Below are 26,564 nucleotides of genomic sequence, written 5' to 3'. Positions count from 1 at the left end.
GACTGGGAGCCTGTTCCACCATTCAATGAGATCGTGGTTGATCTACAACCTAACTCTATAACTCACCTTTGGATAACAAAAATCTATCTGCTAATTTGCTAAATTTACCATTAATTATCATAGATTATCATAAAATTTACAGTGCAGAAGGAGGCCATTCGGCCCATCGAGTCTGCACCGGCTCTTGGAAAGAGCACCCTACCCAAGGTCAACACCTCCACCCTATCCCCATAACCCAGTAACCTCACCCAACAATAAGGGCAATTTTGGACACTAAGGGCAATTTATCATGGCCAATCCACCTAACCTGCACATCTTTGGACCGTGGGAGGAAACCGGAGCACCCGGAGGAAACCTACGCACAGACGGGGAGGATGTGCAGACTCCCCGCAGACAGTGACCCAAGCCGGAATCGAACCTGGGACCCTGGAGCTGTGAAGCAATTGTGCTATCCACAATGCTACCGTGCTGCCCTATGATAATCAATGATAATCTATGACATTCTGGAGTTACATTCACAGTAGTTAGCTCTGTTGCTTCACAGCACCAGGGACCTGGGTTCGATTCCCAGCTTGGGTCATTGCCTGTACGGAATCTGCACGTTCTCCCTGTGTCTGCGTGGGTTTCCTCCGGGTGCTCCGGTTTCCTTCCACAAGTCCCGAAAGACGTGCTGTTAGGTAAATTTGGACATTCTAAATTCTCCCTCAGTGTACCCGAACAGGCGCCGGAATGTGGTGACTAGGGGCTTTTCACAGTAACTTCATTGCAGTTAATATAAGCCTACTTGTGACAATAATAAAGATTATTAGTATTATGAGGAATATTACACAGGTGGTGTTCCATTAGATTTAGATAGTTAAAGAGGCGATTTCATAAATTTCAAATTATTAATGGGTAAATAGAAACTCTCTTTTCCTGGCTGGGTACCGAAGCACAACGGGACGGTGTCCAGAAATTAGACCCAGATCTTCGGGTGAAATTAGGAAATACTGTACACACAAAAATTAAAAGAAGTTTGGAACTCACATCCATAAATGACAATTGGAACTGGAGGTTGCAAATCAGTCATGCTGAATAAATAATACCATGATTCAGATGTTAATGCATCTTTATTTATTTGCATTCCCTATAACACTGGCAATTAGCAAATTTAATTTGTGAAACACTCCCTTGTCTGTTGCGTTTTGAAGCACTGAATATGCATATGCAGCTTTATAGTTTATTGCTAACCTGTCAGTGCCTTGTCCAATCAGACATTCTTCACATGATGGCCTGACCACAGCCAGCCTGCAGTTACACACTCTCAGTCTACTTACCCACTAGGTTTTATACTGGGATGTTGTGGTCGACTGTAGCACCTCACTGCTGCCTTGGCTGTGACTGGCATCCTAGTTATTGAATCGGAGTCACATTGTAAATATTGGTTTTTACAATGGTGGATTAAATGCTAAAGCTTTCTGAACACGTGCATTCTTGAGTTCTTTCTAAATATTGTCCAATGTTGTGGGAAAATTTAGCTTTGATATGTATTCCTGTTCGTTTCGGTGAGTTAGTAAAATATGCATGTCTTTCTCAACAAAGTTCTCCCTCCACAGCAGCCACCTAACAATGTGACTCGAAACTTTTCAAAGTGTATTTTATTTGTTTGTAGATGAGAGTTCATTGCCACAAACCCAGATCAAGTTACTAATTTGAGCTCTGTGTCCAAAGATGCAGTGAACAAAAGCCGAGAGTTTCGCCACAGGAAGGGAAGATTGTAGGCTGGGTCACTGAGGGCATCCTGACCTGTTAGAAAGGGAATGGAATGGTGTACAGTGTACAGGGACCCAGCAATCATGAAGAGAATCGAAATTGGGCAGCAAACAATAGTTTACATTAGGTCTAAATCACCAGTTGAATTCAAATTTGTCTTTTGTGATGGCCGTTTTCTGATGTGGCCTGTTTGGAACAACTTAGCAACAGTAATAATTTCTGATGGGATCACTATTGCCCAGGGCATTGTGAGAGCCCCCAACTCCTCTTTGACCAGGGAGCTGGAGACTTGTTTAACATCTCGTCTGAAAAGCAGCATCTTCGGGATTGCAGAACTCCATAAGTACTATACCGAAGTGCCTCGATCAAGTGCTGCAGGACATGAACTCTCAGTGGTCTCATTCCGAGAGAGTGTGTGACCTCCGGAGCCAAAAAGACACTTGGAATTGTAACTGAAATTCTACAAAATTTCCAAGAAGTCAAAGTAAAGCTTGAAGTAGTTTAAACATTTGGAGAACTTCAATGCTCTCTCCTGATCCCGTCAGTAATTATTCCTGATGCCATGCTGCCCCAAGCAGGTTACACCAGCAAAAAACTCAATTCACAAAAGACCAAGTGAAGAACAGTTGAAATTGTCTGTATGGTGTAACTAGTCTGTCCTCAGCTCTGCATTTAGCACCGACTCAATTGTGCCTGCAAAATACACAAACCCACCGTGGACTGAAACAAGAGTCAAAAACAAATCCAATCAGCCAAACAACATAGTTGTAAAACTTTTGTGTATTAAATGGAAGAGGAAGTGATTAATGATGGATTATACTTCATGTTTAGTTGAATTAAAATAAGAGGAACCAAAAGATGACTTTCTTTATTCGATTCATTCTCCAAATGAATAAGCTCCTATTTGAGGAAACAATGGACAGTTAATACCTGAAGTTGGTGCCTTTGGGTTGCTGACTGTACGGTTCAGTATCTGCAGTGTTACCTCACCCTGGGGCATTTGGAGATGGTCAAATCATTAGCGCTGAACGATCTTTCTTTGACTTATTCTTCACACTGCCTTATTTAATCCAATTTTAAAAGTTAGATTTCTTATAGAATGGAAAATATAAGTAGGTTTATTGACCATAGTTTGTGTTGGAATAGCTCTTGAGTTATGTTGTACAAAATGTACATTATTCTCCGAATTGGGAGGAGTTTTCCATGTTTGGAAATGCCCGATCACCAATGGGGTTGATAGATGCATTCCACAGTTTGAGCAGATCATTTCTTAACATATCACCTGATGCCAGAGCGCTCCAGCGACTCTGAAGTAAATGTAAGCATCCAGCTTTAGTCAGAGATGTTAGCTTTGAGTATTCAGAATGGGCGACTCACAGACAACTCCTACAATACTTTATAAGCACAAGTGAACACTACCCATTAGTTTTTGATGCTGTAAGAATAGGTCCGACCCATTGCCAAAATATGTTCATTGCCAGTCCAATGTTTATCCCTCAATCTATACGACTAAAAGCAGACTATCTAATCATTTTTACATTACTATTTTTGCAATCTTGTTGTTTTGCAAATTGGTTGCCACATTTCCTACAGTACAACAATCACTGCTCTTCAAGAGTGTTTAATTGGTTGTAAAGTCCTTTGGGGCATCTAGATTGTGAAAGGTGCGATATAAATGCAGTTTCCTGCGTGAGCAAAGCTTTGGGAGAGAGGTTCTGCTACAAAATTTCTTTTTGGTGGTCAAGTACAAAATTATCCTTAAAATATTTCAAAAAGGGCAGCACTGCGGCGCAGTGGTTAGCACTGCTGCCTCACGCGCCGAGGTCCCAGGTTCAATCCTGGCTCTGGGTCACTGTCCATGTGGAGTTTGCACATTCTCCCCGTGTTTGCATGGGTTTCGTCCCCACAACCCAAAGATGTGCAGGGTAGGTGGACTGGCCACGCTAAATTGCCCCTTAATTGGAAAAAATTAAGAAACCCACCAATTTGGGACAGGACTAGAACATGTGAGCATGGTTTGCAGGCCCTCTCGAGCAGCACTCGCCTATCCTCAACACCTTTGGAAAAACGGCTCATCCTGGCCTTGGTGAGATGTGCCCTGAACACCACCTTGAATTGTATCAAACTTAACCTCATGTCGGATGCATCAACATTCACCCTATGGAGCGATTCATTCCACACCAACCCTTCCAAAATGGGACCCAGCTCCTCCTCCCAGCTGGCTTCCACCTCCTCCACCGAAACCCTCTCTTCCCTCATGATCTGACTATATACCAGTGGTACTGCCGTCCTCCGATCCTACACCGAGAGAATCCTTTCCAGCAAAGTGAATGATAAAGCTCACCGGACCCAGACTCACTGGAGCGATCTAATCTTGGATGCAAAACACAGTTTAAAATCTTGCCCTAAGATCAGCTGGTGCGTATCCAACTCCGGAATGGCAACCAACAGCCGTTCCATAAACTTAACATCGTCCCAATTCGGGGCATGCACTAACACCACTGCCTTCCTCCAGTATCCCTGTAACCACCACCTCCCCGCCTGGAAATGAACCCTCCTGCTCACCAAAATTGCCACCGCCCTATGACCGACTATCGAACCCGGAATGAAAAACCTGGCTCACCCAACCCTCCCGCAACCTGATCTGGTCCCGCACCCGCAGGGGAGTCTCCTACAGGAACACCACATCATCTCCCAAACCTTTCAAAATGGGGAAAAAAACCTTTTCCTTCTTCCCTGCCTCAAGCCCGCACGTTCCAGGTGTTCAACCTTGTTAGGGATCTCTCACCTCCCCGCCCCTCGAATAAGCCATCAGAACCTTGATTTAACGTTGCTCCCCAAATTCCAGGATCCGAGGTCCGCCAAAGGTGGGACACAGAAAAAACCTTGGATACCATTTCCCTCCCCCCCCCCCCCCCCACCCCATTACACAAACAAACAGCTAGGCCCATTGTAACCCACCCCATCAGGCCCAACAGCCTCTCCACCTCCCCTCTCCTGTTCCATCACGACAACCAATGTGTCTAAAGTAATGGGCGCAGTGGCCATCTTCCCTCCTCCACCTTCCTTCGACGGGCTACCCTTCTGAGATTTCTTCGAGTTGGGCTTCTTTATCAACACTTTCGACATAACTCTGTCGAGGAACAGTTCTCTAAACCCACAACGGGTGTTTGGTCATCAAAACCCCCGGAAAACTGGGTAAAAGGGATCAAAAACAAGGACCTACCCGGGAGACACTTTTTGCTCTTACATGACCTCACTGGAAGTCCCCGTCGGAAGGTGATTTGTCCGATCATCAGAGAGAAAGCCTCTTGGAATTCTGGCTTCTCCTGATTTTAACTGTGACACCACTGCTGCCACTATCAGTGGAGACACTAATCCAAACCCTTGCATTAGCCGAGAATTATTGGATCACTCTATGAAGGCGGTTCTCTTGCAAAAATGAATGTAGGTCAACTTCAATGTGCAAAGAGCCCTTCCCTGTACTTAGTTCCCTCACCTGATGCAACTTGGGAGTTTTTAGTATTTTGTGCTACTACCGTTGTCCCCTCCAGCTAAACTGTAACGTTATTTATATAAAATAGGTGTTGCAGAAAGTATCTGACCAAGGTGAGCCCAGGATAAGGCCACAAGTGACAGTTTCCATGATGTTTTCCATGTGGGATGGCGGTGTACATTTCCATATGAATAGTGAGCCACAGGCAAAGAATAAGAAGGACTGTCTGTATTTACCTTGTATTGTTTTCCCCATTTTTTTTTTTTTTTTTTTTTGTTGAATGAAAACATTCTCCACATAGGTTCCCATTAGCGTATCCCTGTTTCCCCATCGGTTGTGAATATAGTTTTGGGATGGGTCAGCATTTATTGCTCATCTCTGAGGGCAAGCATGAGTCAACCACATTGCTGGGGGCCTGGAGTCGCATGTAGGCCAGACCGGGTATGGATGACAGATTTCTTTCCTTAAGGACATTAGTGAACCAGATGGGTTTTTACGACAATGGTCACCATTAGAGCTTTAATTCCAGATTTTTATTGAATTTAAATTTCACCATCTGCCATGGGGGATTCGAACCCGGATCCCCAGAGCATGACTCTGGGGCTCTGGATTACTGATCCAGTGACAATACCACTGCGCCACTGCCTGCCCTTAGTGTAGCAAAATGTTGTTCTCGTTTTTGCACATATTTCAATGACTTAAGTACGTTTTCCCTGGCATGGTAGCACAGTGGTTAGCACTGTGGCTTCACAGCGCCAGGATCCCGGCTTCGATTCCCTGCTTGGGTCACTGTGCGGAGTCTGCACGGCTCCCTGTGTCTGCGTGGGTTTCCTCCGGGTGCTCCGGTTTCCTCCCACAAGTCCTTAAGGCGTGCTGCTAGGTAATTTGGACATTCTGAATTCTCCCTGTGTACCTGAACAGGCGCCGGAATGTGGCGACTAGGGGCTTTTCATAGTAACTTCACTGCAGTGTTAATGTAAGCCTACTTGTGACAAAGGTTATTATTATAAATCTAGCAGGAAAGGTTTTGCATGAATAAATAAGGAGGAACTGTTTTCAGGTAGGAGGATTGGAGGATTCAGATTGACAGTTATTGGCAAAAGAGCTAGAGGAGAGACAAAACATTCTTTTGTATGCAGCAAGTTGTTGTGATCTTGATCTCACTGACTGAAAGGATGGTGGAAGCAGCTTCAAAGGGGAATTGGATATATATTTGATCGGGAACAATTAATAATGAGCTGAGGAAAGCAATTGGAGTGGGATTAATCTGATAACTCTGAAAGATTCAATACCGATACAATGGTTCGAATAGCCTCACTCTGTGCTGTTCTAATTCCATGTGAACCAACTGGCAGAACCCGAGAGAAACACATTTCAAAGGGGGAGGCACATGGCTGATGAGTGTCATCAATTTACCCCTAAAGGAATTGCCTTGTGCTTCCCTCTGTCTGCAGCAGGCAGTGTTGCTCTTCTAGACATTTCATTTTGTTAAGTTATGAAGTTGATTTTTTTTAAAAGTTGAATTATTAGTACATTCAGTTCACAGAATACGTTTGACCTCAAAGTAGTTGTACCTACATAAGGGATGTACATATTGTCTTTTAGGTAGATAGGATGGGAGCTCTGTACTCACCCTCCACCCTACGAGACGTTTATTGTACTCACCTAAGATTGCCTGACCGATTCTTCAAAACTCGAATAGAGGTACACTGACCAGGTTCTATTTCCGTGACAGTTGGGTTGGGACAAGGGCATCACTTTCTGATATAAAGAGGGGTAAGAACATTTAATTTTTTGTAATTATTTCTTGGGTTTTTCTGTAGACTCATTGATGGGGTAGTGATCCATGCGAGTGATATTATTTAGCAGGTTCTGATGTAGTGGGAGTTGTTTCTTTAGAAAGAGTTAAAATTGCAATCACAATTTTCTCATTTTATGATTCCGGTTTTTGATCTACTGATGGTATGTAACGTAGATAATCAATGAGGTTTACGACAGAGAATGCATCAAAAGCGCACACTATAATGTAACTCAGTTTCCTGAAAGGTTGGACATAAAGTTGCAACTGACTTCATCAGAATAGCAGTAGGCCATTCAGCCCCTGAATCCTGTCCTGATATTCACTTGGATCATAAGCAACATATTGCAGATGTTGGAAATCTGAAATAGAAATAGAAAATACTGGAAATATTCAGCAGGTCAGTTGCATCTGATAGATTGTCACATTGTAGTGCTGATGATTATTGACCTGTTTTTCTTTCCCTCTCCCTCTCTCTCCCCCTCTCTCCCTCCCCCTCTCTCTCCCTTCCCCTCTCTGTTTTTATTTCATTTACATCATGCTAATAGGCACTTCCTACCTTCTGTTAAGCCAGGTCTATCCATGCGCACCAGCTGCTGATTCCTCCCTCGTACTCCTGCTGTCTCTGCCTCCTGTTTCTCCAGGGGAGCTGACAAGCAGAAGTCCATAGCTAGTTCAGCCATCACCGTTAAAACCTCTTTTTCCGATGCCCCGTGGGCGAATAGGCAAATCCCAGGAGGATCCTTGCCATTAATCATGATCCGAAATTATTTAATTCCATCTTCTGCATTTTGTGATGACTTATTATTCCAAAGTCTGTCGACTGTCTTCCTGAAAGACTAAAGAACCGTAACAGTGGTTAGCACAGTTGTTTCACAGCGCCAGCGCCCCAGGTTCGATTCCCGGCTTGGGTCACTGTCTGTGCAAAGTCTGCACGTTCTCCCCGTGTCTGCATGGGTTTCCTCCGGGTGCTCCGGTTTCCTCCCACAAGTTCTGAAAGATGTGCTGTTAAGTGAATTGGACATTCTGAATTTTCCCTCTGTGTAGCCAAACAGGTGCCGGAATGTGGCGACTAGGGGATTTTCACAGTAACTTCATTGCCGTGTTAATGTAAGCCTACTTGTGACAATAATAAAGATTATTATTATTATTATTATTAAGAACCAGACCTGCCTCGGGTATCCTGTACATAGCTCTGATCACTCTGGGGAAAAATATTTTGATCCAATAATTTTAAACGTCAGATTGAGAATAGATTGATGGGGCAGTAACTGGTTGAATTGGATTGGTCCTGTTTTTTGTACACTGGTATATCTCGGCAGTTTTCCACATTGTTGGGTAGATGCTAGTGTTGCAGCTGTGTTGGAACTGCTCGACCAACTCCGGAACACACATCCAAAAACACATGATTGACTGAATCAAAAGGATATTGTATTCCCAGTTTGTGAATAGAAAAAATGAGTTTTTATAATTGGGTAAACAAATGCGAATAAAAATTCGGAAGTTACTAAGAAGAGAAATCCCTACAGTGCAGAAGGAGGCCATTCGGCCCATTGAGTGTGAACCGGCCCTCTGAAAGAGCACTCCAACCAAGCTCACTCATTCCCTCGCCCTATCCCAGTAACCCCTTAACCTAATCTACGCATTTTTTTGGGACGCTAAGGGCCAATTTAGAATGGCCATTCCACCTAACTGCACATCGTTGGACTGTGGGACTGATTTTTTAAAAAAGAAATATGCTAGTAAAGATCAAATGTGTTTTCTCTGTACAAATTTTGCACTGAGTGCTAAATTTGGTGGATTTGAGTGCTATAGTGAGAGTTTGGTGACTGAGGGAGTATAAGGTTTCATTTTTATCTAAAGTCTAGTCTTTCTTTCATTTAGTTAATTAACTTAAAAGTTGCTGTTTGGTTTAGAAGAAGGTGAATTTTCAATCTGCTTTAAACAAAGCTTCTACTTGTAGGCACTTGCAGCTGGAGCTTGTTAATTAGTTAATTGGATTAGGCCAGTTTTCAGAGGCTAGATTCACAGTATAAAAGTGATCCCCTACAGTGCAGACTTTGTTTGCACTGAATGCTGAATTTGGTGCATTTGAGCGCTTTAGTGAGAGTTTGGTGACTGAGGGAGTGCTGAATTTGCAAAGAGACATAGCTAGGATGCAGAGCTGGGCTGAGAAGTGGCAGATGGAGCTTAACCCTGAAAAGTGTGAGGTCCATTTTGGAAGGACAAATATGAATGCGGAATACAGGGTTAACGGTAGAGTTCTTGGCAATGTGGAGGAGCAGAGAGATCTTGGGGTCTATGTTCATACATCTTTGAAAGTTGCCACTCAAGTGGATAGAGCTGTAAAGAAGGCCTATGGTGTGCTAGCGTTCATTAGCAGAGGGATTGAATTTAAGAGCCGAGAGGTGATGATGCAGCTGTACAAAACTTTGGTACGGCCACATTTGGAGTACTGTGAACAGTTCTGGTCGCCTCATTTTAGGAAGGATGTGGAAGCTTTGAAGGTGCAAAGGAGATTTACCAGGATGTTGCCTGGAATGGAGAGTAGGTCTTACGAGGAAAGGTTGAGGGTGCTAGGCCTTTTCTCATTAGAACGGAGAAGGATGAGGGGCGACTTGATAGAGGTTTATAAGATGATCAGGGGAATAGATAGAGTAGACAGTCAGAGACTTTTTCCCCGGGTGGAACACACCATTACAAGGGGATATAAATTTAAGGTGAATGGTGGAAGATATAGTGGGGATGTCAGAGGTAGGTTCTTTACCCAGAGAGTAGTGGGGGCATGGAATGCACTGCCTGTGGAAGTAGTTGAGTCGGAAACATTAGGGACCTTCAAGCAGCTATTGGATAGGTACATGGATTACGGTAAAATGATATAGTGTAGATTTATTTGTTCTTAAGGGCAGCACGGTAGCATTGTGGATAGCACAATTGCTTCACAGCTCCAGGGTCCCAGGTTCGATTCCGGCTTGGGTCATTGTCTGTGCGGAGTCTGCACGTCCTCCCCGTGTCTGCGTGGGTTTCCTCCGGGTGCTCCGGTTTCCTCCCACAGTCCAAAGATGTGCAGGTTAGGTGGATTGGCCATGATAAATTGCCCTTGGTGTCCAAAATTGCCCTTAGTGTTGGGTGGAGGTGTTGACTATGGGTAGTGTGCTCTTTCCAAGAGCCGGTGCAGACTCAATGGGCCGAATGGCCTCCTTCTGCACTGTAAATTCAATGATAATCTATGATTAATCTAGGACAAAGGTTCGGCACAATATCGTGGGCCGAAGGGCCTGTTCTGTGCTGTATTTTCTATGTTCTATAAACAGTCAGTTGAAGCAACAAAGAGCCCAGATTCTCATCTTGTTTTTTGTTTGGCAAAGCTCATAACTCTTTCCCATAGAATGAACAGCACAGTTGAAAGTGTACCTGTCTCGTAGGCTCGTTGTCACGTGTGTCCATTATTTCCCCTCCCAGTTACTGCCAAAACAGCTTTTCGGACAGGTTACCTGCAATGGGTGCAGACTATTTGAAGCTCTGATAATCCTGCATCTGGAGTGGCGCAGGTCTCTGTCCTTCCTGAACAGAGTGTCTGGGAAATAAACATTCTCTGGGTGCAAAGTATTGAAGGAACAGTCTCCTCCGAAGTTAGGCAGCAGCTAGGGGGTGTGAACTAAACAGAAACAGTACTGTAGATTTGTAAAGGACAGTTAATGTGCGATTAGACATATGGACTGCTCAAGATTTAATAATGTACCATCTGAGAGTTAATACATAAAGTAAAAGGGAATGGGTTTTATATAAATGATTTGGATATAGGCAATGGGGAATGATACTGGAGTTTGCTGATGGTGCAGACTAAGCAGGGATGGCAAATTGGGGGAGAGCATGGCAATCTGTGGGGGGATATGGCTGAGTTGCAGTGGTGAAAACAGAAATAGTAAGATAGTACATTTGGGGAAAATCAATGAGCTACTGTGCACACTTAAGTATTTCGACCTTTAGTGTAGAATGCAGGGACAGTGAGACCTGGGGTGGAGGTATTGATTTAGAAAGAGCCACAAGAATTCTGGGTTTAATTCATCATCACAAGTTGAAGTGATGTGTTTGCACATGACAATACTTAGGCCATACTAATGCAGCAGGGGCATGGGAACCTGGATTGTAGTTTTAGGGTAAGGGAGAATGAGAGTATAGAGGTCAGGAGCACAGATTTGACGTCGCAGGAGGGGGCCAGTGTTCAGGTAGGTGGTTTGAAGTGTGTCTACTTCAATGCCAGGAGTATATGAAACAAGGTAGGGGAACTGGCAGCATGGGTTGGTACCTGGGACTTCGATGTTGTGGCCATTTCGGAGACATGGATAGAGCAGGGACAGGAATGGATGTTGCAGGTTCCGGGGTTTAGGTGTTTTAGTAAGCTCAGAGAAGGAGGCAAAAGAGGGGGAGGTGTGGCGCTGCTAGTCAAGAGCAGTATTATGGTGGCGGAGAGGATGCTAGATGGGGACTCATCTTCCGAGGTAGTATGGGCTGAAGTTAGAAACAGGAAAGGAGAGGTCACCCTGTTGGGAGTTTTTTATAGGCCTCCTAATAGTTCTAGGGATGTAGAGGAAAGGATGGCGAAGATGATTCTGGATAAGAGCAAAAGTAACAGGGTAGTTATTATGGGAGACTTTAACTTTCCAAATATTGACTGGAAAAGATATAGTTCGAGTACAATAGATGGGTCGTTTTTTGTACAGTGTGTGCAGGAGGGTTTCATGAAACAATATGTTGACAGGCCAACAAGAGGCGAGGCCACGTTGGATTTGGTTTTGGGTAATGAACCAGGCCAGGTGTTGGATTTGGAGGTAGGAGAGCACTTTGGGGACAGTGACCACAATTCGGTGACGTTTACGTTAATGATGGAAAGGGATAAGTATACACCGCAGGGCAAGAGTTATAGCTGGGGGAAGGGCAATTATGATGCCATTAGACGTGACTTGGGGGGGGATAAGGTGGAGAAGTAGGCAGCAAATGTTGGGCACACTGGATAAGTGGGGCTTGTTCAAGGATCAGCTACTGCGTGTTCTTGATAAGTATGTACCGGTCAGACAGGGAGGAAGGCGTCGAGCAAGGGAACCGTGGTTTACCAAGAAAGTGGAATCTCTTGTTAAGAGGAAGAAGGAGGCCTATGTGAAGATGAAGTGTGAAGTTTCGGTTGGGGCGATGGATAGTTACAAGGTAGCGAGGAAGGATCTAAAGAGAGAGCTAAGACGAGCAAGGAGGGGACATGAGAAGTATTTGGCAGGAAGGATCAAGGAAAACCCAAAAGCTTTCTATAGGTATGTCAGGAATAAGCGAATGACTAGGGAAAGAGTAGGACCAGTCAAGGACAGGGATGGGAAATTGTGTGTGGAGTCTGAAGAGATAGGTGAGATACTAAATGAATATTTTTCGTCAGTATTCACTCAGGAAAAAGATAATGTTGTGGAGGAGAATGCTGAGCCCCAGGCTAATAGAATAGATGGCATTGAGGTACGTAGGGAAGAGGTGTTGGCAATTCTGGACAGGCTGAAAATAGATTCCCCGGGGCCTGATGGGATTTATCCTAGGATTCTCTGGGAGGCCAGGGAAGAGATTGCTGGACCTTTGGCTTTGATTTTTATGTCATCATTGGCTACAGGAATAGTGCCAGAGGACTGGAGGACAGCAAATGTGGTCCCTTTGTTCAAAAAGGGGAGCAGAGACAACCCCGGCAACTATAGACCGGTGAGCCTCACGTCTGTAGTGGGTAAAGTCTTGGAGGGATTATAAGAGACAAGATTTATAATCGTCTAGATAGGAATAATATGATCAGGGATTGTCAGCATGGCTTTGTGAAGGGTAGGTCATGCCCCACAAACCTTATTGAGTTCTTTGAGAAGGTGACTGAACAGGTAGACGAGGGTAGAGCAGTTGATGTGGTGTATATGGATTTCAGCAAAGCGTTTGATAAAGTTCCCCACGGTAGGCTATTGCAAAAAATACGGAGGCTGGGGATTGAGGGTGATTTAGAGATGTGGATCAGAAATTGGCTAGCTGAAAGAAGACAGAGGGTGGTGGTTGATGGGAAATGTTCAGAATGGAGTACAGTCACAAGTGGAGTACCACAAGGATCTGTTCTGGGGCCGTTGCTGTTTGTCATTTTTATCAATGACCTAGAGGAAGGCGCAGAAGGGTGGGTGAGTAAATTTGCAGACGATACTAAAGTCGGTGGTGTTGTCGATAGTGTGGAAGGATGTAGCAGGTTACAGAGGGATATAGATGAGATGCAGAGCTGGGCTGAGAGGTGGCAAATGGAGTTTAATGTAGAGAAGTGTGAGGTGATTCACTTTGGAAGGAATAACAGGAATGCGTAATATTTGGCTAATGGTAAAGTTCTTGAAAGTGTGGATGAGCAGAGGGATCTAGGTGTCCATGTACATAGATCCCTGAAAGTTGCCACCCAGGTTGATAGGGTTGTGAAGAAGGCCTATGGAGTGTTGGCCTTTATTGGTAGAGGGATTGAGTTCCAGAGTCGGGAGGTCATGTTGCAGCTGTACAGAACTCTGGTACGGCCGCATTTGGAGTATTGCGTACAGTTCTGGTCACCGCATTATAGGAAGGACGTGGAGGCTTTGGAGCGGGTGCAGAGGAGATTTACCAGGATGTTGCCTGGTATGGAGGGAAAATCTTATGAGGAAAGGCTGATGGACTTGAGGTTGTTTTCGTTGGAGAGAAGAAGGTTAAGAGGAGACTTAATAGAGGCATACAAAATGATCAGGGGGTTGGATAGGGTGGACAGTGAGAGCCTTCTCCCGCGGATGGATATGGCTGGCACGAGGGGACATAACTTTAAACTGAGGGGTAATAGATATAGGACAGAGGTCAGAGGTAGGTTCTTTATGCAAAGAGTAGTGAGGCCGTGGAATGCCCTACCTGCTACAGTAGTGAACTCGCCAACATTGAGGGCATTTAAAAGTTTATTGGATAAACATATGGATGATAATGGCATAGTGTAGGTTAGATGGCTTTTGTTTCGGTGCAACATCGTGGGCCGAAGGGCCTGTACTGCGCTGTATTGTTCTATGTTCTATGTTCTATACTTGCAGAATTGTGTGGAGTCAGCACTTGGACAGAGTATTACAGCCTCTCCGACCAGCTGTGAAGAAAGACATAAATGTGAATCAATTTTTATTGGAGAAGGTTAGAGACAGTCTCATAGATTTAAAAATTCTGAGCAGGTAGCAGTGAAAGGTTATTTCCACAGGTTAGTAAGCCATGGATTGAACATAAACTAAAGGCTATCACTAGAGAAAAGAGATAGAATAATTCTTTTGCACAATGATACTTCAGAAAAAATGGCATTTCAGTAGCATCTTTCTCCACCTCAGCGTGTGCATTATGTACATCAAAACTGCTGTTGGAATTACAGAAACATAACAGTAAATTTCTGCACAACAAGCTCCCTGAAATATCAATGGATAATCAGTATTGGTGGTGAAATGTTGGCCGGCAGAACTCCCTGCCCCATGCTGTTTGAATGGTGTTGAAGAATTTTAAAGTGCACTCGAGAGGGAAGGTGGGGAACCCATTTTATCACTTCACCTGACAAATAGTACCTCCAACGAATGTTTATCCCTCAGTACTGACCCTCCAACAATGCCACGCTCCCCCCTGTGCCGGTCCCCTCCCACACAAGCGTGCTGTTCCCATCCTCATCAAGGAATTTTTTCTTTATTCCTTGATGGGACCTGAGTAGATTATTTTTTTGTTGCTGCCCTGGAGGGGTTTGAACCTGTGTCTTCAGGGCATTAGCCAGGGCTCCATCTTACTGTTCCAGTGGCATGGAATATTTACTAGACTGTCGAAGGAGAGATTATACTATCATTTCAAATGGGATTGCAAATGTGCTCAAAAGTGAAGTGTGTGCGGGGAGGAAGCAGGGAAATGAGATTCAGTAGGTAGCTCCACATGAAAACCGAGCACCAATACAGTGATCAGAAGGCTCTCGTTCTAAGCTATAATTCTACAGTTCTGTGAATTCTGAACTGATCGATAGCAACGTTTAAATTTAAAATTGATTTGATGGTTTTCATCAATGAGTGACAGGGTTGGCGAATAACTATTGAAATGTGCTGGGGTCAGCGACTTCTGGTGGCAGCCATGGTGTGAGTGGTCACACAATTGGCAGCTCCCGCTTGTGATGGTGTTTTGGGGCCTTTCCCCTGATTAATGGGTGAATGTTTTGATGGAAAAAGGTGCAGGAGTGGTGGAGGAAGAACTTATTCCACCGGTGGATGGATTCGTGGACCAGAAGTGGTTTTGAGCGAAAGGAACTGTCGTAGCCAGAAACTTTTCCAGCAACACAGGGAAAGATGGCGGAGGGCAAGGAGTCGGCCCTTTCCTTCTCAATGGTCTATGGAGCAGCTGGTGGAGTTCTTGAATGAGAAGTTCACCCAGCAGAGGAAGGAATCTCTGGATGACCTGGTGAAGACAGTGGGCCGGCTTAAGGTGGGCATCGACCGCGTGGATCTGAGGTTGGAGACTCAGAGCCAGGCGATCCAGACGGTGGAGGAGACGGTGGGGGAGCATGAGGAGCAGCTTGCTTCATTGGTGGCCGAGATGGGGGTAATGCGAGATACCCAGAAGCGGCTTCAGGAGAAGGTGGAATATCTGAAAAACCGCTCCCGGAGACAGAACCTGAGGATCTTGGGGCTGCCAGATGGCATTGAGGGAGCGGACGCTGGCTCGTAGGTAGCCAAAATGCTGGAGATGTTGCTGGGGGAGGGGTTCTTCCAACGGCCCCTGGAGGTGGACCGGCCGCACAGGACGCTGATGAGGAATCCGAAGGGTAACGAGCTGTCGAGGGCGATGGTGGTACGGTTGCACCGGTTCCTTTGATAAGCAACAGATCCTGAGATGGGCCAGGCAGACGAAACGATGTACCTGGGAGAGTAACAGACTTCGAGTATATCAGGACCTGGGTGCGGAGCTGGCCAAGAGGAGAGCGGGCTTTAACAGAGTGAAGACTGCCCTCTTTAAAAAGGGGGTGAAATTTGGGATGCTGTACCTGGCCTCTGGGTGACCTACAATGGCCGGGAATATTATTTTGGGACACCGGAGGAAGTGATGGGGTTTGTGAGAGACAATGGGCTGGCAGGAGATGGAGGACATTGAACTTTGGAGGAGGTGTTTGGGGAGGTTGGTTCTCCCTGTCCAGGTAGGTCGTGCCCTTTTCTCTCGTTGTTTTTCCCCTGGGGCTTTTTTTTTTGGTGGGGGGCGGGTCGTGGGTGAGTGCATTGGGCTCTTTTTTTCTCTGGGGGCTATTGTCCTTTGTTCTTCTGTGGGGGTTGTGTTTTCTCTTTCTGTCTTGGATTGTTGATAGTGTTTGAGCAGGTGGGGTGGGGGGGAGGATGCTAGATGCCGTGAGCTGCCAGGCTGGCTGGGCGGGCTAGTTCACGGAAGCACAGTGGAGGGTGAGCAGGTGGTTAATGTGTTGATGGAGGTTGGGATTGTTGCTCTGTGGGGGGGCAACTGCTGACATGGGAGGGGCTTTTTAACTATGGTATGAGGGGGGGGTTGATGAAGGTGGGCATCCGAAGGTGGGCCTGGTGCGGTGCGGGACACATACTGGAGGCTGGCCCAAGAGGGGCTATGGTTGATTGGCCGGGGAGGGGGGTGGGGGGAAATGGGGAGTCCCCCGGCCAAGCTAATCACATGGAAAGTGAGATGGTTGAATGGGCCGGTCAAGAGGTCCCACGTGTTTGTGCATTTGAGAAGCTTAAGGGCGGATGTGACATTCCTGCAGGAAACGCACCAGAAGATTGGGGATCAAACCAGGCTAAGGAAAAGGTGGGTAGGTCAGGTCTTTCATTCAGGATTAGATATTAAGACAAGGGGGCTGGCGGTCTTGATTAATAAACGGGTAGCATTTGAGGTGGGGAGCATAGTGGCAGACTCCGGGGGTAGGTTCGTTATGGTGAGTGGGAAATTGGAAAGGATACCGGTGGTGTTGGTGAATGTTTACGTCCCAAACTGGGATGATGTAGAGTTTGAGGTGGGTGCTGGGGAAGACCCTGGACTCGCACTTGCTGATAATTTTCTCCCATGTACATTGGGTATATGCCCGGATCGACTATTTTGTGATTGTCAGGACTTTGTTGGCGGAGGTGGTCGGCTCACAGTACTCTGCGACTGTGGTTTTGGACCACGGGCTGCATTGGGTGGACTTGCAGGTGAATCAGAGGGGGGGTGTCCGCAGTGGAGGTAGGGGCGGGGGGCAGGGGCAGTGCCAGCAGTGGTGGCTTGATGTGGGACTGTTGGCAGATGAGGAAGTTTGTGAGCGGATGAGGGCTGCTTTTTGAGGATATGTGGAGCTGAATGACACGGTTGAGGTTTCGGCCGCCACGCTATGGGAGGCACACAAGGCAGTGGTGAGGGGGACTTTATTTCAATACGGATGCACCGAGACAAGATGGAGCGGGCGGAGATGGCGTGGTTAGTGGATGAGATTCTGCAGATGAATAGGAGATATTCAGAGGTCCTGGAAGCGGGGTTGTTGAGGGAGCAACAGAAACTTCAGATGGAGTTTGGACTGATATCCACGGGTGAGGTGGTAGGGCAGTTGAGGAGGGCTAGGGTGGCGGTCTATGAATACGGGGAAAAGGCGAGTAAGATGCTGGCACATCAATTGAGGAAGCATGAGGTGGCGATGGAGATCGAGACAGTGAAGGATAGGAGGGGGAATGCGGTCTTGGACCCAGTGGGGGGGTGAATGGGCAGCACGGTAGTACAGTGGTTAACACTGTAGCTTCACAGCACCAGGGTCTCTGGTTCGATTCCCGGCTTGGGTCACTGTGTGGAGTCTGCACGTTCTCCCTGTGTCTGCGTGGGTTTCCTCCGGTTTCCTCCCACAAGTCCCGAAAGACGTGCTGTTAGGTGAATTGGACATTCTGAATTCTCCCTCTGTATACCCGAACAAGCACTGAAATATGGCGACTAGGGGGCGTTTCACAGTAGCTTCAATGCAGTGTTAATGTAAGCCTGCTTGTGACTAATAAAGATTATTATGGGGTGTTCGGGGACTTTTATAAGAGATTGAATGAGTCGGAACCCCTGGCCGGGGTTGAGGGAATGAGGCATTGTTTGGATGGGTTGTGGGAATCATAAGTTTGCGCCGGGGGGGGGGGTTTCAGGGGTGTCAATGGGTGGGGATTGAGAGGTTTGGGATCTATTCATTGGAGGCAGCTTTACGAGCTTGTTGGGGTAATTTGAGCTGCCCACTGGTAATGGGTTCCAGTATTTCCAGGTGAGGGATTTTGTCAGGAAGCAGGATCTTCCCCCACCTGCTGCCCCAGGGGCGGCAGAGCAAGATGGTGTCAAAAACAGAGGTAGGTGAGGGTAGAGTTTTGGAAATTTATAAGGAGTTGGTTGTCTGGGCGGGAGCCCTGATTTGGGTAGTGAAGCGTAAGTGGAGGAAGAGTTGGGAGGGAGATGGAGGCTGGGCTGTGGGAGGAGGCTTTGAGGAGGGTGAATGCATCCTTGTTGTGTGCTAGGCTTCGCCTTATTCAGTTTAAAGTGGTTCACAGGGTACACATGACTGTGGCCCGGATGAGCAGGTTCTTTGAAGGGGTGGAGGATGGGTGTGGGCGGTGCGTGGTTGGGCCCGCGAATCATGTCCACATGTCTTGGGCCTGTCTGAAGCTTGGGGGATTCTGGCGGGGGATCGCCGATGTTGTGTCAGAGGTCTTCGGGGTGAAGGTGGTCCCGAGCTCAGAAGTGACTATCTTTGGAATGTCAGAAGACCCGGGGGTCCAGGGGGCGAGAGGCCGATGCCTTGGCCTTTGCTGCCCTGGTAGCCCGGAGACGGATCTTATTGGAATGGAGGGACCCGGGGCCCCCAAACCGGGGGTGTGTGGGTGAGGGACCTGGCAGAGTTCCACAGACCGGAGAAGATAAAGTTCACCATGAGAGGGTCTGTGGAGGGGCTTCCCCGGAGATGGCAGCTGCTCATCGACTTCTTTGAAAATAGTTAAGATGTCAGCAGTGGTGGCGGTGCGGAGGTTAAAAAAAGGAGGTTGGTGTGGGGGGCGGGACAGTTGGGTGTCGATATTTATTTGTTTTGATTATAGGTATTCCTGTATGCTTTTTTATGGTTGTGTTTGATCTGTGTGATATATATAGAATGCCTCAATAAAATGTTTTTTTAAAGGAAAGAAATGTGCTGGGGTCAGAGTGCTAAATATGGGAGTGGAACATTCACGGTACTTTCAGGAAGTTGATGATGTAATATCAGTGGTATATTGGTTTGTGTCTGGATGCTGTGGGCCCCACGCTACTAAAGGGATGGCCACCTGTTACTTGCAAGGCTAGCGGCCTGAGAGATGGCAAAACACTCCAGACCGAGAATTTGCCTGACCCCAGAATCTAACTTAGTTTGTTGAGCGTAAAACGTGACGTTTGGGGTCAGTAGCAGAGGTTTTATTTGAAAAAATGTTTTTATTGGGTTTTTACATGATATACTTGCAAACGTACACACCGAGAAACAAAAAAAAAACAGGACGTGTATATATACATATATATATTAAAAAACAAAGAAAACTTTCAGAACACGTAGCAGTAAGGGGGCTGGTTTAGCACAGGGCTAAATCGCTGGCTTTGAAAGCAGACCAAGGCAGGCCAGCAGCACGGTTCAATTCCCGCACCAGCCTCCCCGAACAGGCGCCGGAATGTGGCGACTAGGGGCTTTTCACAGTAACTTCATTTGAAGCCTACTTGTGACAATAAGTGATTTTCATTTCAATTTTTTCATTTCAAGAGGTGGGGGGCTTTCTCTTTTTCCACCCCCCCTCTTTTTTTAAATATAAAACAAGCAAAACAAAACCAGGTGGAAGGGGCACCTGGGTGGTGCCTCTGATGTAACTTGAATCTCTTGGTTGTTCCTTTTTGTTTTTCTTTTTGTCCGTTTGCCTCCGCTTTGGCCGTCTGTCGCTCCACCTTTCTGTTCTTCCTCTTTCACCTTGCTGTGGTCATTGTTGTTTCCTGCGCTCTCCCCCCAGATTGTGTTCCCTCTGCTTTCCTCCCCTCTGGCTCCCCTCTGCTGTTCTCCTCCTCCTCCTCCTCCTCCTCCTTTCTCCCCCCCCCCCCCCCCCCCTTCTCTGCTACTCCCTCCTGCTCCTCCTCCTCTTCCACCCCCCCCCCCCCCCCCCCTCCCTTTCTTCTATCATGTCCCGACTACTATCCCCTGGCTCTTAGCTACTTGTTTATTTGTTTGTTTGTGTGTTGGCCACAAACAGGTCCCGGAGCAGTTGGGTGAATGACTCCCATGTTTTGAGGAAGCCTTCTTCCGACCCTCGGATGCCGAATTTGATTTTCTCCACTTGAAGAAATTCCGATAGGTCGGACAGCCAGTCTGCAGCTTTAGGTGGTGCTGCTGACCGCCAGCCGAACAGGATTCTACGTCAGGCGATCAGGGAGGCAAAGGTGTCCGCACTCCCCATGAAGAGATCTGGCTGGTCTGATACCCTGAAGACCGCCACTTTCGGGCACTGCTCCATCCTCACCCCCACCACTTTGGACATTGCTTCGAAGAAGGCTGTCCAGTACCCATCAAGTCTGGGGCAGTGGCAGACATTTTGACGCACCCCAGCAATTGCACTGGAATGCCTCCTTCCCACACCCCCTTGGTAACTTTCACCCCAAGGATATGTGAACTGATGTGCAGCAGTGTTAGTTCAATGGCCTTCAATCTAAGTTTCCCCCTTCCATTGAATATTGAAGTTTGGCAAACACATAATTGCTGATCTGTCTTAATTGTGTTTTCGTAATCATGTAATGTATAATTTTTTAATGTTATTTTGAATAAAATCTTTCCTGAACTACTGAAAATGTTAATCGTATATTATTATTTACTTACAGACTTTGAAGGAGCTGCTCTGTTTCTTAAAAGGAGACATTCCAGAAGGCATAGATGAGTAAGTGTCCAGAGCTCTTGCCACAGAACATTTAAAATGAGGGATAAGTGAAATTATACAAAGGTGAAAACAGTAATCCTATAAACTTCCGATCGTCATTTGGGTATAACAGAGCAAACAATCCTTGGGAAGGAAGGGAGAGGAAAATCCAGGAAACTACAGGCCAGTCAGTCAAAGTTCAGTGGTGGGGAAACTATTGGTAACAAATCTGAGACCCCGAATTAATCTGCTTTTGGAGAGGCCGGGATTAATCACAAAAAGTCAGCATGGGTTTGTTCTGGGAAGGTCACGTCTGACCAACTTGATTTTTCGAAGATCTGACCAGGTGTGTAAATGAGGGCAATGTATTTGACGTCGTCTACTTAGACAACAGCAAGGCTTTTGATAAGGTTCCACATGGGAGACTGATAGCGCCTGTTAGGGGTTTTCTATAGGCCTTGGAAAAGTTCCAGAGATGTAGAGGAAAGGATTGCAAAGATGATTCTGGATAAGAGCGAAAGTAACAGGGTAGTTATTATGGGGGACTTTAACTTTCCAAATATTGACTGGAAATGCTATAGTTTGAGTACTTTAGATGGGTCCGTTTTTGTCCAATGTGTGCAGGAGGGTTTATTGACACAGTATGTAGATAGGCCAACGAGAGGTGAAGCCATATTGGATTTGGTACTGGGTAATGAATCAGGACAGGTGTTAGATTTGGAGGTAGGTGAGCACTTTGGTGATAGTGACCACAATTCGATTACGTTTACTTCAGTGATGGAAAGGGATAGGTATATATACCGCAGGGCAAGAGTTATATCTGGGGGAAAGGCAATTATGATGCGATGAGGCAAGACTTAGGATGCATCGGATGGAGAGGAAAACTGCAGGGGATGGGCACAATGGAAATGTGGAGCTTGTTCAAGGAACAGCTACTGCGTGTCCTTGATAAGTATGTACCTGTCAGGCAGGGAAGAAGTGGTCGAGCGAGGGAACCGTGGTTTACTAAAGCAGTTGAAACACTTGTCAAGAGGAAGAAGGAGGCTTATGTAAAGATGAGACGTGAAGGTTCAGTTAGGGCGCTCGAGAGTTACAAGTTAGCTAGGAAGGACCTAAAGAGAGAGCTAAGAAGAGTCAGGAGGGGACATGAGAAGCCTTTGGCAGGTAGGATCAAGGATAACCCTAAAGCTTTCTATAGATATGTCAGGAATAAAAGAATGACCTAGGGAAAGAGTAGGGCCAGTCAAGGACAGTAGTGGGAAGTTGTGCGTGGAGTCCGAGGAGATAGGAGAGATGCTAAATGCATATTTTTCATCAGTATTCACACAGGAAAAAGACAATGTTGTCGAGGAGAATACTGAGATACAGGCTACTAGACTAGAAGGGCTTGAGGTTCATAAGGAGGAGGTGTTAGCAATTCTGGAAAGTGTGAAAATAGATAAGTCCCCTGGGCCGGATGGGATTTATCCTAGGATTCTCTGGGAAGCTACTGAGGAGATTGCTGAGCCTTTGGCTTTGATCTTTAAGTCATCTTTATCTACAGGAATAGTGCCAGAAGACTGGAGGATAGCAAATGTTGTCCCTTTGTTCAAGAAGGGGAGTAGAGACAACCCTGGTAACTATAGACCAGTGAGCCTTACTTCTGTTGTGGGCAAAGTCTTGGAAAGGTTTATAAGAGTTAGGATGTATAATCATCTAGAAAGGAATAATTTGATTAGAGATAGTCAACACTGTTTTGTGAAGGGTAGGTCGTGCCTCACAAAACTTAATGAGTTATTTGAGAAGGTGACCAAGCAGGTGGATGAGGGTAAAGCAGTTCATGTGGTGTATATGGATTTCAGTAAAGCGTTTGATAAGGTTCCCCACGGTAGGCTATTGCAGAAAATACAGAGGCATGGGATTCAGGGTGATTTAGCAGTTTGGATCAGAAATTGGCTAGCTGGAAGAAGACAAAGGGTGGTGGTTGATGGGAAATGTTCAGACTGGAGTCCAGTTACTAGTGGTGTACCACAAGGATCTGTTTTGGGGCCACTGCTGTTTGTCATTTTTATAAATGACCTGGAGGAGGGCGTAGAAGGATGGGTGAGTAAATTTGTAGATGACACTAAAGTCGGTGGAATTGTGGACAGTGCGGAAGGATGTTACAAGTTACAGAGGGGCATAGATAAGCTGCAGAGCTGGGCTGAGAGGTTGCAAATGGAGTTTAATGCAGAAAAGTGTGAGGTGATTCATTTTGGAAGGAATAACAGGAAGACCGAATACTGGGCTAATGGTAAGATTCTTGGTAGTGTGGATGAGCAGAGCGATCTCGGTGTCCATGTACATAGATCCCTGAAAGTTGCCACCCAGGTTGAGAGGGTTGTTAAGAAGGCGTACGGTGTGTTAGCTTTTATTGGTAGAGGGATTGAGTTTCGGAGCCATGAGGTCATGTTGCAGCTGTACAAAACTCTGGTGCGGCCGCATTTGGAGTACTGCGTGCAATTCTGGTCACCGCATTATAGGAAGGATGTGGAAGCATTGGAAAGGGTGTAGAGGAGATTTACCAGAATGTTGCCTGGTATGGAGGGAAGATCTTATGAGGAAAGGCTGAGGGACTTGAGGCTGTTTTCGTTAGAGAGAAGAAGGTTAAGAGGTGACTTAATTGAGGCACACAAGATGATCAGAGGATTAGATAGGGTGGAAAGTGAAAGCCTTTTTCCTCGGATGGTGATGTCGAGCACGAGGGGACATAGCTTTAAATTGAGGGGAGATAGATATAAGACAGATGTCAGAGGTAGGTTCTTTACTCAGAGTAGTAAGGGCGTGGAATGCCCTGCCTGCAACAGTAGTGGACTCGCCAACACTAAGGACATTCAAATGGTCATTGGATAGACATATGGACGATAAGGGAATAGTGTCGATGGGCTTTAGAGTGGTTTCACAGGTCGGCGCAACATCGAGGGCCGAACGGCCTGTACTGCGCTGTTATGTTCTATGTTGTAAGATAAGAGCCCATGGGATCCAAGGAAACTTTGCAAATTGGATCCAGAATTGGCTGAGTGGCAGGAATCAGAGGGTGATGGGGTATTTTACTGACTGTTGTTTGTGGTTTATATAAATGATTTAGACTTGAATGTCGGAGGGTTGATCGTTAGGTTTGTGGATGATACAACATTTGGTGGTGTAAATAGTGAGGATAGCCTTCGATTACAGGAGGATATAGACGGGCTGGTCAGATGGGCTGATCAGTGGCAAATGGAATTCAATCTGGGTAAGTGTGCGGTGATGCACTTGGGCAGGACAAAAAAGCAAAGGGAATACAGGATAAATGGCAGGACCCTGGGAAGCCCCGAGGATCAGAGGGACCTTGGTTAGCATGTACACCCGTCCCTTAAGGTAGAAGAGCAGGTGGATGCAGTGGCATATGGTATACTTGCCTTTATTAGCCGAGGCGTAGAGTTTAAGAGCAGGGAGGTTATGCTAGAACTGTATAAAACGTTGGTTAGGTCACAGCTAGAGTATTGTGTGCAGTTCTGGAATCCACATTGTCGGAGGGATGTGATAGCCACTGGAAAGGGTGCAGAGCAGATTTACCCGGATGGTGCTGGGCTGGAGAGTTTCCGTTATGAAGGGAGATTGGATAGACTGGGGCTGTTTTCCTTGGCGCAGAGGAGACTGAGCAGGGGACAGGATTGAGATGTATAAAATTATGTGGGGGGGGGGGGCCACACAGAGTAGACAGGAAGAATCTTTTCCCCTTGTTGGAGGGATCAATGACCAGGGGGCAGAGATTTAAGGTGAGGGGCAGGAAGTTTAGAGGGATGTGAGGAAAAACGTTTTCACCCACAGTGGGGGTGCGGGGAGGGGGGTGCGAGGCGGGGGAGGGGGGCACAGGGTGGCGGGGCGCACAGGGTGGGGGGCGGGGTGCGGGCGCACAGGATGGGGGGGGGGTGGGGGCAGGGCACGTGGGACGGGGGGCGAGGGGTGGGGCAGGGGGGTGGTCAGGAGGTGAGTTACTCACTGTAGGATTCCTAACCTTTGACCTGCTACTCGTTAAGTAAAATAACCACTCTGCTACCTACTATACTTGTTAATCTTTCTCTTAACAAATCCATCTGGGATTTGTTCTATGTGCTGCTAACAGTTTTGAGTTGCCGAGGCCCAAGTCAGTTCACCACTTTGAGCCCCTCCAGACAGCTCTCTGTTGCCAGCTGATCAGACTATTGGGAAGTGTAGGCAGCTGGAATTCTGGAGGTAGAGCCTCCTCCATGGGCGCCGCTTGCTTTATAACCAAAGTGAGAATATGACCATGGAACATAAAATCAAGAAACAAATAACCTTTATTGTCACAAGTAGGCTTTAATTAACACTGCAATGAAGTTACTGTGAAACACCCCTAGTCGCCACACTCCTGTTCGGGTACACAGAGGGAGAATTCTCAGCTGGTAACCGAATTGAACCCGCGCTGCTGGTCTTGCTCTGCATCACATCCCAGCTATCAAGCCCACTTAGCTAAAACCCCCTCCACCACTGAGCTAAACCAGCCCCCAGGAACATCTCTGCCCACTGACCCCAGCTAAATTCTACCCCGCCCACATTGCAGGGGTGGAGAGCCGAGCTTTATGGGTCCAGTTTGATTTTCCCTCCCTTGTCATCTTTACCCCTCCTTCTCCATCACCCAGCGCCCCCCCACAAACCCTGGGAGTGTGCCCAATCCCTAAGGAGCTTCATGATCTGTATCTTTCCCTCAAGTACATTAAGAAACTTGATCAGGGAGAAACTGCCTGTTGAAGCCCCCTTGGACACAGTCGTCGTGTGTCTGTCTACAGTTTAAAAAAATAAAGTGTCAATTAGTGAATAAAATGTGTATTTTCTCTTTTCCTTTTAGAAAGAAGTGCCCAACCCGTGGCGAGGTAAAACAACTTGTTACACTTTATGATCAAATTTTATGAAAAAAACATTACTTTGAGTGCATTGGAAAATTGATTCTCTGCTCATTGTCCTTCATTATTTTAGTGTCCGAGAACAACTTTAATGTTCACTTTAATCAGCACCAATCCTATTGATCGATTATTGGGGCTGGTTTAGCACAGTGGGCTAAACAGCTGGCTTGTAATGCAGAACAAGGCCAGCAACGTGGGTTCAATTCCCATACCAGCCTCCCCAAACAGGCACCGGAATGTGGCGACTAGAGGCTTTTCACAGTAACTTCATTGAAGCCTACTTGTGACAATAAGCGATTAGTATTAGTATTATTGTCCATAACTATGAATAGATGAATTCAATACTGAGGAATTCCCAGATCTCCGTGTCAGACAACAATCCAATGCAGACAGTCTCCTGCATTGTGAAGATTTTGTGGTAAATTGTCTTATTTATTTAGGACCCACAATTTGTGAGTGCTTGGAATGTATAAAATGGACAGATCCTCCCTCCCATCCATCGAAGGCTGGGATTTGAAACCTAGTGGAAATGGATTTCTGTCTCAATTTACCTCTGACGTAAGTTGTGATTTGTTGGGATGATGGGTGCATCTTCTGCTGCACTTCCCTACCTCTGTTGCCAGCACTCGGAACACATTTAAGGATTTAGAGGTGTTCCT

General features: G+C 46.3%; 1 protein-coding gene across 3 annotated transcripts in view; it reads left to right on the top strand.

Annotated features, from left to right (window-relative positions):
- dpy19l1l (dpy-19-like 1, like (H. sapiens)) overlaps positions 1-26,564 on the top strand; it is a 105,469-nt gene that overhangs the window by 61,406 nt on the left and 17,499 nt on the right. For 2 of the 3 annotated variants that reach the window (XM_072466855.1, XM_072466857.1), the window contains 3 exons: positions 6,854-6,952; positions 20,949-21,004; positions 25,851-25,875. In XM_072466855.1, coding sequence (XP_072322956.1) covers positions 6,854-6,952; positions 20,949-21,004; positions 25,851-25,875 — 180 coding nt within the window. The remainder of the gene's footprint in view (positions 1-6,853; positions 6,953-20,948; positions 21,005-25,850; positions 25,876-26,564) is intronic. The other variant, XM_072466856.1, reaches the window with a different exon arrangement.

The sequence above is a fragment of the Scyliorhinus torazame genome, chromosome 11 (genome assembly GCF_047496885.1).
Source record: "Scyliorhinus torazame isolate Kashiwa2021f chromosome 11, sScyTor2.1, whole genome shotgun sequence".
NCBI lineage: Eukaryota > Metazoa > Chordata > Chondrichthyes > Carcharhiniformes > Scyliorhinidae > Scyliorhinus > Scyliorhinus torazame.
This window is presented reverse-complemented; position numbering and strand designations above follow the sequence as displayed.